Genomic DNA, 14050 nt, shown 5'->3' on the forward strand with positions numbered 1-14050 from the left:
CAACAGCATACACAACCTGAGACCCAAACCCACATACACAACCTGAGCCCCAACACCATACACAACCTGAGCCCCAACACATACACAACCTGGCAGCCCCAACACATACACAACCTTGAGCCCAACACATACACAACCTGAAGCCCCAACACATACACAACCTGAGCCCAACACATCAACACACCTGAGCCACCAACACAACTGCAAACACAACCTGAGCCCCAACACTACACAACCTGAGCCCAACACATACACAACCTGAGGCCCCAACAATCTACACAACCTGAGCCCCAACACATACACAACCTGAGCCCCAATACACATACACACAACCTGAGCCCCAAACACATACACAACCTGAGCCCCACAATACACACTGCCACACAACCTGAGCCCCAACACATATACACAACCTGAGCCCAACACATACACAACCTGAGCCCCAACACAGACACAACCTGAGCCCCACCACACCTAGCCATACACACCTGAGCCCAACCACATACACAAACCGAGCCCAAAAAAAAAACCAAAACATACACAACCTGAGCCCCAACACATACACAACCTGAGCACAAAACGGCCCCAACACATACACAACCTGAGCCCCAACACATACACAACCTGAGACCACACATCACACAAACCTGAGCCCAACACATACACACCTGAGCCCCAACACATACAACAACCGCACCCACTCACAACCCCCCCCCCCTAACCACCCAACCTCACAGAACACCACACCCTGCACCCACTCACAACCCCCCCCCCCCTAAACCCAACCCCCAACCTCACAGAACACCACACCCCTGCACCCACTCACAACCCCCCCCCTAACACCCAACCTCACAGAACACCACACCCTGCACCCACTCACAAACCCCCTAACCACCCAACCTCACAGAACACCACACCCCTGCACCCACTCAACACCCCCCTAACCACCCAACCTCACAGAACACCACACCCCTGCACCCACTCACAAACCCCCCCCTAACCACCCAACCTCACAGAACACCACACCCCTGCACCCACTCACAAACCCCGCCTAACCACCCAACCTCACAAACCCCACACCCTGCACCCACTCACAAACCCCCCTAACCACCCAACTACACAAGAAACACAGAACCCCACACCCCCACCCCCACACACACTCACAAACCCCCCTAAATCACCTGAGCAGAAAGGCATGGGTACGCTCCAGTGGCCATTAAGCTGGCAGGTGCGTGCCGACTCGCCCTTCAGCTGCCGCCCCCCTGTGCAGGTGTAGCGAACCGTGGAGCCGAAGGTGAACTTGTCCCCGCTCAGTTGGCCGTTGGGAGGGCACCCAGGGTGACCACAGTCCACCACTGGAGGAGAGAGACACACACAATGGATGCCGTCAGTTCAGAGTGCTGACCGGTCTAACGTAGTGGAAGGTGCTGTCTCTACAGGATTGAAACCTATTCACTCCTTTTGACCAGGCCCCATAGGGAATAGAGTGGCATTTGCGATGTAGCTTGTCCAGTATTTTAGCAGTAAAGACAGAATGAGATGTGACTATGGTGTAAACACTGTTCTGGCCTACGTCTCGATGAGGGAGGATACTGTATCATACAAACTACTTTGCTACTTTCAAAACTAATTCAGATAATACAAACTATGGGCTACATTTCCCAGACCCAGATTAAAAGCGCTTTATAGACCAGGACTTGATTTGATTTGATCTGGATCCAGGTACCGTCCAAAATGTACTGTACCGTAATGGTAACGATCCAAAGTAGATGGTACCATCCTCATCCTTTGTAATAATTCTCCATTTCCTTTTTAATGTTGTAAATTATCAACTTCTTTCTTCAGACATTCACCCTACAATGTGCTACAATCAGCAAGTTTCCTTTAAACTTTCTCCCTTTTTGTCGGCTCCTGGCCGATAAAAAGTTAACGTGCTGAAGCAACGGACAGGATGAGGTGTGTCTAAATGAGAAGAACATTTTGGACACGGTGTCAATGTTGCAGGAGGTGGATCAAACAGGGAACTAGGCATTGAGGAGAAAAGAGCACATTGATTAATCCTGTCCAACGTCTTTCTGTCCCTTTTAAAACACATGGCAACAGGAACACCAAACTGATAGGGACAAAGTAGAGCTAAGTTATGGTCAGGTTTAAGATAAAACAGGAGGCGGCACATCATGTTCAATAAGGTTGAGATTGGGTTCAAACTTCAAAGGAGAGAACTGATTGGAGCACACTACGTGTCCCTCAACAAGTAGGAAGCCCAGGTTGTGTTTAGAACTCCGAGACAGCCAGTAGGAAGCCTTGAAGCCAAGCGTTTAGACATGCCAAGTTGCCAGTACAGCAGGTCCCTGGTGCAGCTTGTTTTAGAGGAGAATGTTGCAGGTACACACCATAAAACAGAAGGATCAGCTGCCAACCTGGCATCCCTAATTAGTCTAATATCCACAGCGCTGTTCCACCTGTCCCTCAATTAGAACACTGATCTTAAGCTGCAGGGGGTCACGCAACTCATTCAGCCTCAATTAAAGGAATAATATGCTAATTAGCCACAAGTGCCAAGTTGCTAAGTCGGCAGTCTCTCTCCGGGAAAGAGACAGTCTGTGAGACAGTGACAACAAATTATAGGAACAGATGACAGTAGATAAATACCACCAATGCTTTTGAGCAGGTGCTGGATATCAAAACAAGTTCAGTGAATGGTAAAAAGAGACTCCGCACACTGCAATCAGCGGTACGCTCCCAATGTGCTTTATCAGTGACAATGTTTTCAACCGTCAAAACTTCTCCAATATACCACATATGAGTATAAGTAGCAGTGTGCAGATTGCTGAGTCTCTTTTGACCATATACAGTGACAACAGACTCACCGATACACTCAGGTAGAGGCTTGTCCCACTGTCCCGTGGGTTGACAGGTGAGAACCGGAGAACCGAACAGGTAGAAACCTGGGTTGCAATCGTAGAACACCACGGTTCCAAAGGTGAAGTTTCCGTGTTCTATCTTACTCTGTCTGATGGAGTTGGCTGGGATGCCAGGATCGGAGCAGTTGACCACTGAAGAGGAAGACAGGGAGGGGGAAATAGACAAGCTTGTGTTATTTGGCGGAAACATGGAAGGGATAAATTCATTCTAACACTTAGGAGGACACGCCTAACCCTCTGCAGTCACTCAAATAGGRCCAAATGCTGACATGGATCTGCCTTTCTGCAATAATCTTCCATTGATATCAATCCATGATTCACTCTATTGACAACAGAGTGAAGGAAAAGCAGCCAACAAGACCTCAGCATATGTGGGAACTCCTTCAAGACTGTTGGAAAAGCATTCCAAATAGGGATATCTTCTGTATACCACCCCTACCTTGTCACAACAACTGATTGGCTCAAACGCATTAAGAAGGAATGTAATTCCACAAATTAACTTAACAAGGCACACCTGTTAATTGAAATGCATTCCATGTGACTACCTCGTGAAGCTGGTTGAGAGAATGAGTATAAGTAAAATGACATATGGAACCTTAAACAACTAAACACAACTATACAACCGAAAAATAAGTACGTTCCTTTCGCCCCCCTATGTTACTTTCGTCCCAATTCTCCCCTACATGGCACAATGGCTTATTATGAATTCCAAGAACCTGAGACATTGATTCACCTGTATCAAAAAAGGCCAACACAATGAGGGCTTAATATTTCCACTTGGCAGAGTAATCCAATCAGATACTACGTTACTGACACTAGTTTGTTTGATATGCAGGGCTCGTACAACATCAGTCTGACCCTGGATTTAGCCTCTGGTTACCTCAGGGTAAGAATCCTCTATAACGGAAGTACCATAAGCTCCATGAGATGGTTTCAATTAATCACCCCCCCCCCCCCCCCCCCACCCCACCGCAGCTCTTCCAACATTCTGAATATTAATTATACATTTACAGTATAACACAGCAAACACATGGTCACAAAATCAATTACAGACGTTAGTCTGGTTGCAGTCTGAAATGCATCACTGTAAACTAAATCACATGCAAGGCAATGTCATGCACTGGGAACCATTCAAAACACTATACCGGTCAGTGATACCACCACAATCATATCAATGACGTTCAAGAGGGCCGTCCTAGCCTATGATACCAACCACAATCATATCCAATGACGTCAAGGAACCGTTCCTAGCCTATGATACCACCACAATCATATCCAATGACGTTCAAGAGGCCGTCCTAGCCTATGATACCACCACAATCATATCCAATGATGTTCAAGAGGCCGTCTTAGCCTATGATACCATAGCCTATGATACCACCACAATCATATCCAATGATGTTCAAGAGCCCGTCCTAGCCTATGACCCTAACTCACAACAACCACATAACAGACAGAAACACAGAGCAACCAAATGTCCCCCTTCCCCCTACACAGAGGCCATTGTCATGCTGATTGGTTACAATGCTGATTGGTAACAACCCCACTACAAGCCATGATGAACCCCTCCTCATTCATCCCAATTTTACCCAGAGTGCACTGCAGGGATCAGGCGGAACGAGCAAGCGTACTCCGTGTGAATAGAAGACTTAACTTTTTTCCCCACCTTTACACGTTGGTGGTGGCTGGCTCCACTGGCGCGTGGCCTGGCACTGGGCCCTCGAGGGCCCCTCCATCACATAGCCCATGTTGCAGGAGAAGCTCACCACGTCGTTCAGGTTGAAGCCGTTACCGATGGCCCGCCCGTAGATGGGGCTTCCTGGGTGTCCACAGCTGATAGCTGGGGGAGAGAGAGATATTGACATTGAGATTCCATATTGAATCATACTGTATGTGATGTATCGTATAAAAGTAAGGGTAATATTGAGATTCCATATTGAATCATGCTGTATGTAATATACCATATAAAAGGGTAACATTGATATATAATTGGATTTATGGATTTCACGACTGGGCAGGGGTGCAGCCATGGATGGGCCTGAAAGGGCATAGGCCCACCCACTGGGGAGCCAGGCTCAGCCAATCAGAATGAGTTTTTCCCCACAAAAGGGCTTTATGACAGACAGAAATACTCCTCAGTTTATATTTTTGTTCAGTGTAGGTAATAATCCACCGGGTGCTCATTTGTTCACTGCAAAAACACACCCTATTGAGCTTTCAAAGCATAGCTGGACCTTGAACAGGGAATTTAAGCCAAAAATGAACCAGTGGAGCTTGAACGCAGCCCCACATTCACTTACCGTGCCATAGAGTGGACATAACAATAGGTTACCAATGGAACTGTGATATGGCTGTGTGGCTTTGTTATCAATAGGCTAGGGGCTAGACTATCAACAGTTCAGACAGAAGGTCTTAATTACAGAACTACAATGAATAGAAGTGTCCCCGTTCAAGTCAATAATGCCATACAATGGATGGACTGGCGGCCATTTTGAGTGTCTCATTCTATTTCTATGGTCTCAATCACCTCTCAAACTGATATTCAGGAGGACTAATGGCGAAGGACTGTCGTATTGCCGCTTCGTAGACCACTGCCCTGAAGAGTGTCATTCCCCATCAGGTCCCACTGGTCTAAACTCATTGGCCATCTGTCAGCTCACCCGAATGGCTAATCCAATGGATGGCGGCCATTTTCACGCCAATGGCGCAAACCACATTAGTTGTGCTCAATTGCAGGCATTTGCTGAGCGATGCAGAAGTGATGGCTGAGCATACTGTGTAACTGATTATATATCCTCTCTCCAGCTCTGGGAGGCGTTTCTCTGTCCGCCTGGGAGGCATGGGTCCTGGGAGGGGAGAAACTGGTGGTTCTGGGGCCTAATATATGGGGCCATGGGGACATGATACTAGGAGGGATACTGTAAGCCTGACATTGTGGGACTTTATCAGTGAGAGGGAGACTGTCAGGGACTTATGAAATGAGATAATGGACCAGACTGAGTCAGTGAGGGAGAGAGACAAGAGGGAGGGAGAGGGAGAGAGGGAGAGAGGGAGGGAGAGAGTGAGGGAGAGAGTGAGTGAGGGAGAGAGACAAGAGGGAGGGAGAGAGAGGGTGAGGGACAGAGATTGTATTTTTAAATTAATTTTTATTTCACCTTTATTTATTAACCAGGTAGGCCAGTTGAGAACAAGTTCTCATTTACAACTGCGACCTGACCAAGATAAAGCAAAGCAGTGCGACACAAACAACACAGAGTTACCCATGGGATAAACAAAAGTACAGACAATAACGCAATAGAAAAATCTATATACAGTGTGTGCAAATGGAGTAAGAAGGGATAAGTATGGGTGAGTGGGGCCTAAGTATGGGTGAGTGGGCTAAGTATGGGTGAGTGGGATAAGTATGGGTGAGTGGGCTAAGTATGGGTGAGTGGGATAAGTATGGGTGAGTGGGCTAAGTATGGGTGAGTGGGCTAAGTATGGGTGAGTGGGATAAGTATGGGTGAGTGGGATAAGTATGGGTGAGTAATTGTATACTGGTCTGGAAGTCAGTGTGTTAGGCCAGGGATCCTCAAACTGAGATGGTACTGCAGGGAGTCCACAGCCAGATCTCAAAAGATGTATTATTATTATATAATTTTTTACATTTCATAATTTTTTAAAATCAACATTACTAACATCAACAGATTTAACACATTTTGGCCAAGGGATTCGTGGAATACGTTTAGAGCAAGGTTTCCCAACTGGCAGTCCAGTAGGGACACCAGCAAATCAGCTCCAAGTGATTTACATTTTGTAAATCAGTATTCCCACACATAATAGAATGATATAGTGTACCTGTATGTGATCGTATACTGTAAGCAAGGTTTGAAATTATTACGTTTTAGTCAAATATATCTGTTTGGGCTTCTTGCGGTCAATTTGCGCTCCACAAATGATTTGTAATTATGTTCCGGCACCCTGATCATCCACTCAATAAAATCGTGGCTGAATCTAGCTGATGATCCTTGGTATAGATGGTACTACAATACAATGTAATATTATTCATCTACCATGTACGTTTTTAACCCTGGGCAACATGGGCCTGGGAGGCTCACAGGGATATTGGTATCCACAGTACTCCACCAAGGATACATTTTTCAACTTAGTAATGGGCTCCCGAGTGGTGCAGGGTCTGAGGCACTGCATCTCAATGCAAGAGGTGTCACTCCAGTCCCTGGTTGAAATCCAGGCTGAATCACATCTGGCTGTGATTGGGAGTCCCATAGGGTGGTGCACAATTGGCCCATCGTCATCCGGGGTTGGCAGGGTTAGGCCATCATTGTAAATAAGAATTTGTTAAATTAGGTTAAATGGAAAAAAAATACTTGTGTTTTTTGTTATACATAAATGCACTGTGATAAAAAAAAATCTCTCCGTCTCATGGATGAAATGTTAGCTTTATTAGCTTTATGCCGCAACAACAAAAAATATCTCTGCCCCAAGACAAAATGTGTAGAATTGCAGGAAATTAGCTTTAAAACAGCAACATTTTCTCTCTGATGCCAAAAGGTGTTCCAGGGCCAGAGACTTGGTTCGTCCGGCCATCCACCTCCGAAGTCATTGTAAAACTCCTTTTATGCTTAAAAAAAAAAAATCTTACTCAAGTAATGAGGAGCTGTTTCGGAACTGTTTTGCTAGCACAGACTGACATACACCATATATAAAAATGTATGTGGACACCCCTTCAAATGAGTGGATTCAGCTATTTCAGTCACACCCGTTGCTGACAGGTATATAAAATCGAGCACACAGTCATGCAATCTCCACAGACAAACATTGGCAGTAGAATGGCTTTACTGAAGAGCTCAGTGACTTTCAACGTGGCACCATCATAGGATGCCACTTTTCCAACAAATCAGTTTGTCATATTTCTGCCCTGCTAGAGCTGCCCCGGTCAACTGCAAGTGCTGTTATTGTGAAGTGGAAATGTCTAGGAGCAACAACGGCATAGCCACGACGTGGTAGAATAAACAAGCTCACAGAACAGGACCGCCGTGTGCTGAACCGCGTAACGTGTCAAAATAGTCTGTCCTCGGTTGCAACACTCACTACCGAGTTCCAAACTGCCTCTGGAAGCAACGTCAGCACAATAACTGTTTGTCGGGAACCTCATGAAATGGGTTTCCATGGCAGAGCAGCAGCACACAACCCTAAGATCACCATGCTCAATAATAAGTGTCGGCTGGAGTGGTGTAATGCTCACTTCCATTGGAATCTGGAGCAGTGGAAATGCGTTCTCCGGAGTGATGAATCACGCTTCACCATCTGGCAGGATGACGAAAGAATCTGGGTTTGGTGGATGCCAGGAGAACGCTACCTGCCCGAATGCACAGTGCCAACTGTAAAGTTTGGTGGAGGAGGAATAATGGTCTGGGGCTGTTTTTCATGGTTCGGGCTAGGCCCATTAGTTCCAGTGAAGGGAAATCTTAATGCTACAGCATACAATGACATTCTTGACGATTCTGTGCTTCCACCTTTGAGGCAACAGTTTGGGGAAGACTTTCCCTTTCCTGCTTCAACATGACAATGCCCCTGTGCACAAAGCGAGGTCCATACAGATATGCCTTGCGGAGTTCGGTGTGGAAGAACTCGACTGGCCTGCAGAGCCCTGACCTCAACCCCATCAAACACCTTTGGGATGAATTGGAACACCGACTGCAAGCCAGGCCTAATCGCCCAACATCAGTGCTCAACCTTACTAATGCTCTTGTGGATGAAGGGAAGCATGTTCCCGCAGCAATGTTCCAACATCTAGTGGAAAGCCTTCCCAGAAGAATGGAGGCTGTTATAGCCGCAAAGGGTGGAACAACTCCATATTAATGCCCATGATTTTGGGATGAGATGTTCGACGAGCAGGTGTCCACATACTTTTGGTCATGTAGTGTATGTTCCGGGAATCATCTGATGGCATTGAGGAGTTTACCACATCAGCCACAAGCTTCATTAATAACGACCTCTGACAAGCCATCAAACAGGCAAAGCGTCAATACAGGACTAAGATCGAATCCTACTACGCTGGCTCTGACGCCCGTTGGATGTAGCAGGGCATGCAAAGTATCACAGATTACAAAGGGAAAACCAGCTGCAAGCAGCCCAGTGACGTGTGCCTACCATATGAGCTATATGCCTTCTACGCTCGCTTCGAGGCAAGCAACACTGAACCATGCAGGAGAGCACCAGCTGTTCCGGACGAACATCGCTGATAACGCTCTCCTTAGCCAAAGTGAGTAAGGACCAGGACGTGCACCCAGTGCATGCGGTAGAATACCGCACGGTAAGCGATACCAATGCACCAAGTCTGGAAACAACAGGACCCTGAACTGCTTCTATCCCCAAGCCATAAGACTGCTAAATAGTTAGTTAAATAGTTCATCAAATATCTACCCGGACAATCTGCATTGACCCTTTTTGATGAATTTAATATCATTAAAGGGTCCCTGGCCCCAAAAAGTTTGAGTCAATGAGTGATCGTGTGCTGGTCTGGAAGTCAGTGTTAGGGTGTGAAGGGCCTAACTCCAAGTGTGTGTGCCCTAGAAAGATACTAATATTTAAAGTGTGTAGATAACAGCAGGGGTGTGTGTATCTGTGTGTATGTGTGTCACCACGCAAAAAAAAACAGCCTCACTGTGCTTTTTTTTCAATGATGTTTTGACATGTGCAGGAACAAACAGGCAGACACAGAGCAGACACAGAGCAGACGCAGAGCAGACACAGAGCAGACAGAGAGCAGACAGAGGGCAGACACAGAGCAGACACAGAGCAGACACAGAGCAGACAGAGAGCAGACACAGAGCAGACACAGAGCAGACACAGAGCAGACACAGAGCAGACACAGAGCATTAATTCCACCTCCTCTTCTCCATTTTGGGGAATTGAGAGTAATCCTTTCCTCTGGTCTCTGTCCGCCAGCCACCTCAGTCTGAACTTACAGCCCAGTCCACCACAGTTAACTACTGACCTGTATCCCACTCCAGGCACTTCTTCTCTACCCTACTGCAGACAATGTCAACAATTTTTTTTTCTTCTAATAACAATGTTACATTTTCAAAGTCATATGGCCTTTTAGTGACGTGAATCGTCAGAGAAAATAAATGTTTATGCTTTAATATTTTTCACTGTTTCAATACTGTAGGCATCACCCGATAAGGAAGATATAACCACTGTCAAAGTTGAAATTGAAGTTGAAGCAGCAAGCCACATCTGTCTTTGTCTGAGGTTTTGAAGTTTCGTCCCGGGCCTAACAGACTGACCAAACTATGTTCCTCGAGGCCCCCACACCAGCAATTTATTTTCTTAAGGCCCTCATTATTAGCCAAATTATGATCATTGTTCACAATTTTTTAAAACAATTTAGACTGGCCCACTGGGCTAAAGATGGACCAGCGCATCTGGCATTTGCCCAAAGTGCCATTATGGCCAGTCCGTTTCTGGGTTCTCTGTCCAACTAAGCCTATGAGGGAGAACCTGAACAGGTCTCAATGTCTGTAGAAAGTGATTCCTCACTTCAGTCTTGTTTTTGTCCTTCTCACCCCTGGCGGGTCCACACATTCCTCATTGCCATTCGCAGCTGCTCTCTCTCCCCCCTCCCTCTCTTTCCCACGTTCTCACAAACAACTGCATCTGCATAATTACAGATGTAATTTGTCTCTCTTTGCAAAAAAGCAATTTCCCCTTCATTTGAGCACTGTCTATAACCAAAATTTAAAACCACATCATTGCACGTTAAAATAGCTGAGCTCAACCTCAAATACGAGCATGTGGATGTGGAGTCACACACACACACACACACACACACACAGTCCTATAGTGCCTTTTAAAATGGAACCGGGTGAATCGTCCAGAGAAAAATAAATGTTATGCTACTTAATGCTTACTCAGACTGTTTTCAAATACGTAGGCATCAACCCCGACCATAATGTGATAGATATCAACCCACTGTATCATAAGTTGAACATGTGAGTTGAAAGCCTAGCAAGCCACATCTGTATTTGTCTGAAGGTTTTGAGTTTCGTCCGGGCCTAACAGAGTGACCAAACTATGTCCTCGAGGCCTTCCCTACCACCAGCAATTTATTTTCTTAAGTCAGCGCACTCTCAGCTATACTATTAGCCAAACTATTTGAACATTGCTCTTCACATGTAATAATTTTTAAAACAGTCAATATTCAGAAGCTGCGCCCAGCTGGGCTACAAGTAAAGACCAGTCGCATCTGGCATTTGCCGACAAAACGCGTGCCCATTATGGCCAGTCCGTTCTGGTTCCTCTGTCCCAACTAACCTATGAGGGAGAACTAACAGGATCTACTAATGTCTGTCTAGGGGAAATGATGATACATCCTCTCACTATCAGTTCTAGTTCTTTTGTCCTTCTCACCCCTCTAAAGTGTCAGGTTTACAACACAAAGTTGCCTACATCTATGCCCGAATGTTTCGACGCATTCAGGACTCGAGGAGCTCATCACCTCTCATTCTCCCCACTCCACATTGTCTTGCCATGGGTACTGTTGGCCATCGCTTCTATGCACACGCCCTCATGCTTCTTGATTGTCTTCACCAGACACACATGGCTCACATGAAAACAGTGTTCGATAAACAAACAAACCTGCATCTATGCCCAAAGGTTACAGATGTAATTTGTCTCTCTTGCAAAAAAAGCAATTTCCATTCCCCTATGCATCTTTCAGGAGCCACTGTATCCTAATTAACCACAAAAATTTAAAAAACCACACTCACGTGAATCGGATTTATGGCAACTCAGGTGAAAAACTAAAGGCACGCATGGGCTAACCTAAAATACAATGCATGTAAAGGAAAAGTGTGCTTGGAGTACAAACATCACACAGCAGATAACACTAACTATGTATCACGACTATGGTCCATCAGGACATTCTCCTTCTAACATCAGAGAATGACAAGAGATGCCATCTCACACACCCACCCCAAAACCACACGACCACCACCAACCACACACACACACACACACACAACACACACCACACACATAAACACACACACACACACACACACACCCACACACACACACACACACAAAAACACAAACACCCACACACACAGCACACACACATAACCACACACACTCCCATCCCCGCCACACACCCACACACACGCTCCACCCCAACACCACACACGGTGAATAAAACCTATTTTCTCAATGAAGAAGTGTTGGCCTAGCGTCATGGTGATCAGTGAGCCAGGAGGCCTAGTCTTTGTGAAGCCAGTTGAGGAGATACGGTTCACTTACGATCTCATTTCAGTAGGATACAAAGTTAAATGGCCCTGGCCCGCTTCATATTCTCCAGTAGACTTTCTTTTTTTAAAGTGCTGCTAGCGTTACAACAAGCATATTGTTTTAAAAACACCTGGGGCATCATCACGCACGAGATTAACCACCGGAGAGACAATGTTTATCAAACAACAATATGGTTTGCTTATAGCCTATAGGAAATATGTTTCAGACACTATGATAACAGAATATAGAATATGTTCTAACCATATGTTAATATAATATAATAATAATAATAATACAGCCAGACATGTGGCAGGGCTTGACGGTGGTAAAGGTGTGCCAGGGCTGTGACGTGGTGGTGTGCCAGGGCTGTGCCTGGTAAACGGTGTGCGCAGGCTGTGACCTGTAAAGGTGTGCGGAGGTGCTTGTGCACGTGGTGAAGGTGTGACGGAGGCTGTGAAGTGGTAAAGGTGTGCCAGGGCTGTGATGGTAAAGGTGTGAGGTAAGGTGCCGTGGTTGCTGGTAAAGGTGTGGCCACGGGCTGGGACGTGGTAAGGTGTGCCATGGCTGTGACCTGGCGAAGGTGTGCCAGGGCTGTGACCGCCTATAAGGCCGTGGGCGTGGTGGTAAAAGGCGTGCAGGGCTGTGACGTGGTAAAGGTGTGCCACGGCTGTGATGTGGTAAAAGGTGTGCCAGGGCTGTGAAGTGGTAAAGGTGTGCCAGGGCTGTGACGTGGTAACGGTGTGCCAGGGGGCTGTGAAGTGGTAAAGGTGTGCCCAGGGCTGTGACCTGGTAAAGGTGTGCCAGGGCTGTGACGTGGTGAAAGGTGTGCCAGGCTGTGAAAGTGGTAAAGGTGTGCAGGGCTGTGGAGTGGTAACGGTGTGCCAGGGCCCCCCTGGTGAAATGAAAGTTCACCCTGGTGCGGTAAACGGTGTGCCAGGGCTGTGCGTGGTGAAGGTGTCCAGGGCACTGTGAAAGGTGGCGCGGTGAAGTAAGGTGTGCCAAGGCGCTGTGATGTGGTAAAGGTGTGCCAGGGCTGTGATGTGGTAAAGGTGTGCCAGCGGGTTGCTGGACGTGGTAAATGGTTGGGCCAATGGCTGTGACCTGGCGAAGGTGTGCCAGGGGGCTGTGACCTGGTAAAGTGCGTGCCAGGGGGCTGGACGTGGTAACAGTGGTGCACGGCTGTGACGTGGTAAAGGTGTGGCCAGGGCTGTGGAAGTGGTAAAGGTGTGCCAGGGCTGTGACGTGGTAAAGGTGTGCCAGGGCTGTGAAGTGGTAAAGGTGTGCCAGGGCTGTGACCTGGTAAAGGTGTGCCAGGGCTGTGACGTGGTAAAGGTGTGCAGGGCTGTGGACGTGGTGAAGGTGTACGCAGGGCTGTGACCTGGTAAAGGTGTGGCCACGGCTGTGACCTGGTAAAGGTGTGCCAGGGCTGTGACCTGGTAAGGTGTGCCAGGGCTTGTTGACCTGGTAAAGGTGTTGCCTAGGGCTGTGAACGTGGTGAAGGTGTGCCAGGAGCTGTGACCTGGTAAAGGTGTGCACGGCTGTGACCGTGGTGAAGGTGTGCCAGGGCTGTGACCTGGTAAAGGTTGTGCCAGGGCTGTGGACCTGGAAAAGGTGTGCCAGGGCCTGTGACCTGGTAAGGTGTGCCAGGGCTGTGACGTGGTGAGGGTGCCAGGGACTGTGACCTGTAAAGTGTGCCACGGCTGTGACTGTGGTGAAGGTGTGCCAAGGAGCTGTGTATGTGGTAAATGGAGTGTGACGTACGGCTGTGGCGTGGTGAAATGCGGTGTGACGTAAAGGTGTGCCAGGGGCTGTGACGTGGTAAGGGGCGGGAAGGT

The 14050-nt window shown here is 47.3% G+C and overlaps 1 protein-coding gene across 1 annotated transcript in view; it reads right to left on the reverse strand.

The window, feature by feature from the left end:
- Positions 1-14050, reverse strand: part of LOC111955784 (CUB and sushi domain-containing protein 3-like) — an 88125-nt gene that overhangs the window by 32973 nt on the left and 41102 nt on the right. The window contains exons 8-10 of the mRNA XM_070436403.1: positions 4591-4764; positions 2871-3056; positions 1182-1355 (exon numbers count right to left, since the gene is read on the reverse strand). Coding sequence (XP_070292504.1) covers positions 1182-1355; positions 2871-3056; positions 4591-4764 — 534 coding nt within the window. The remainder of the gene's footprint in view (positions 1-1181; positions 1356-2870; positions 3057-4590; positions 4765-14050) is intronic.

The sequence above is a fragment of the Salvelinus sp. IW2-2015 genome, linkage group LG31, assembly GCF_002910315.2.
Source record: "Salvelinus sp. IW2-2015 linkage group LG31, ASM291031v2, whole genome shotgun sequence".
Lineage (NCBI taxonomy): Eukaryota > Metazoa > Chordata > Actinopteri > Salmoniformes > Salmonidae > Salvelinus > Salvelinus sp. IW2-2015.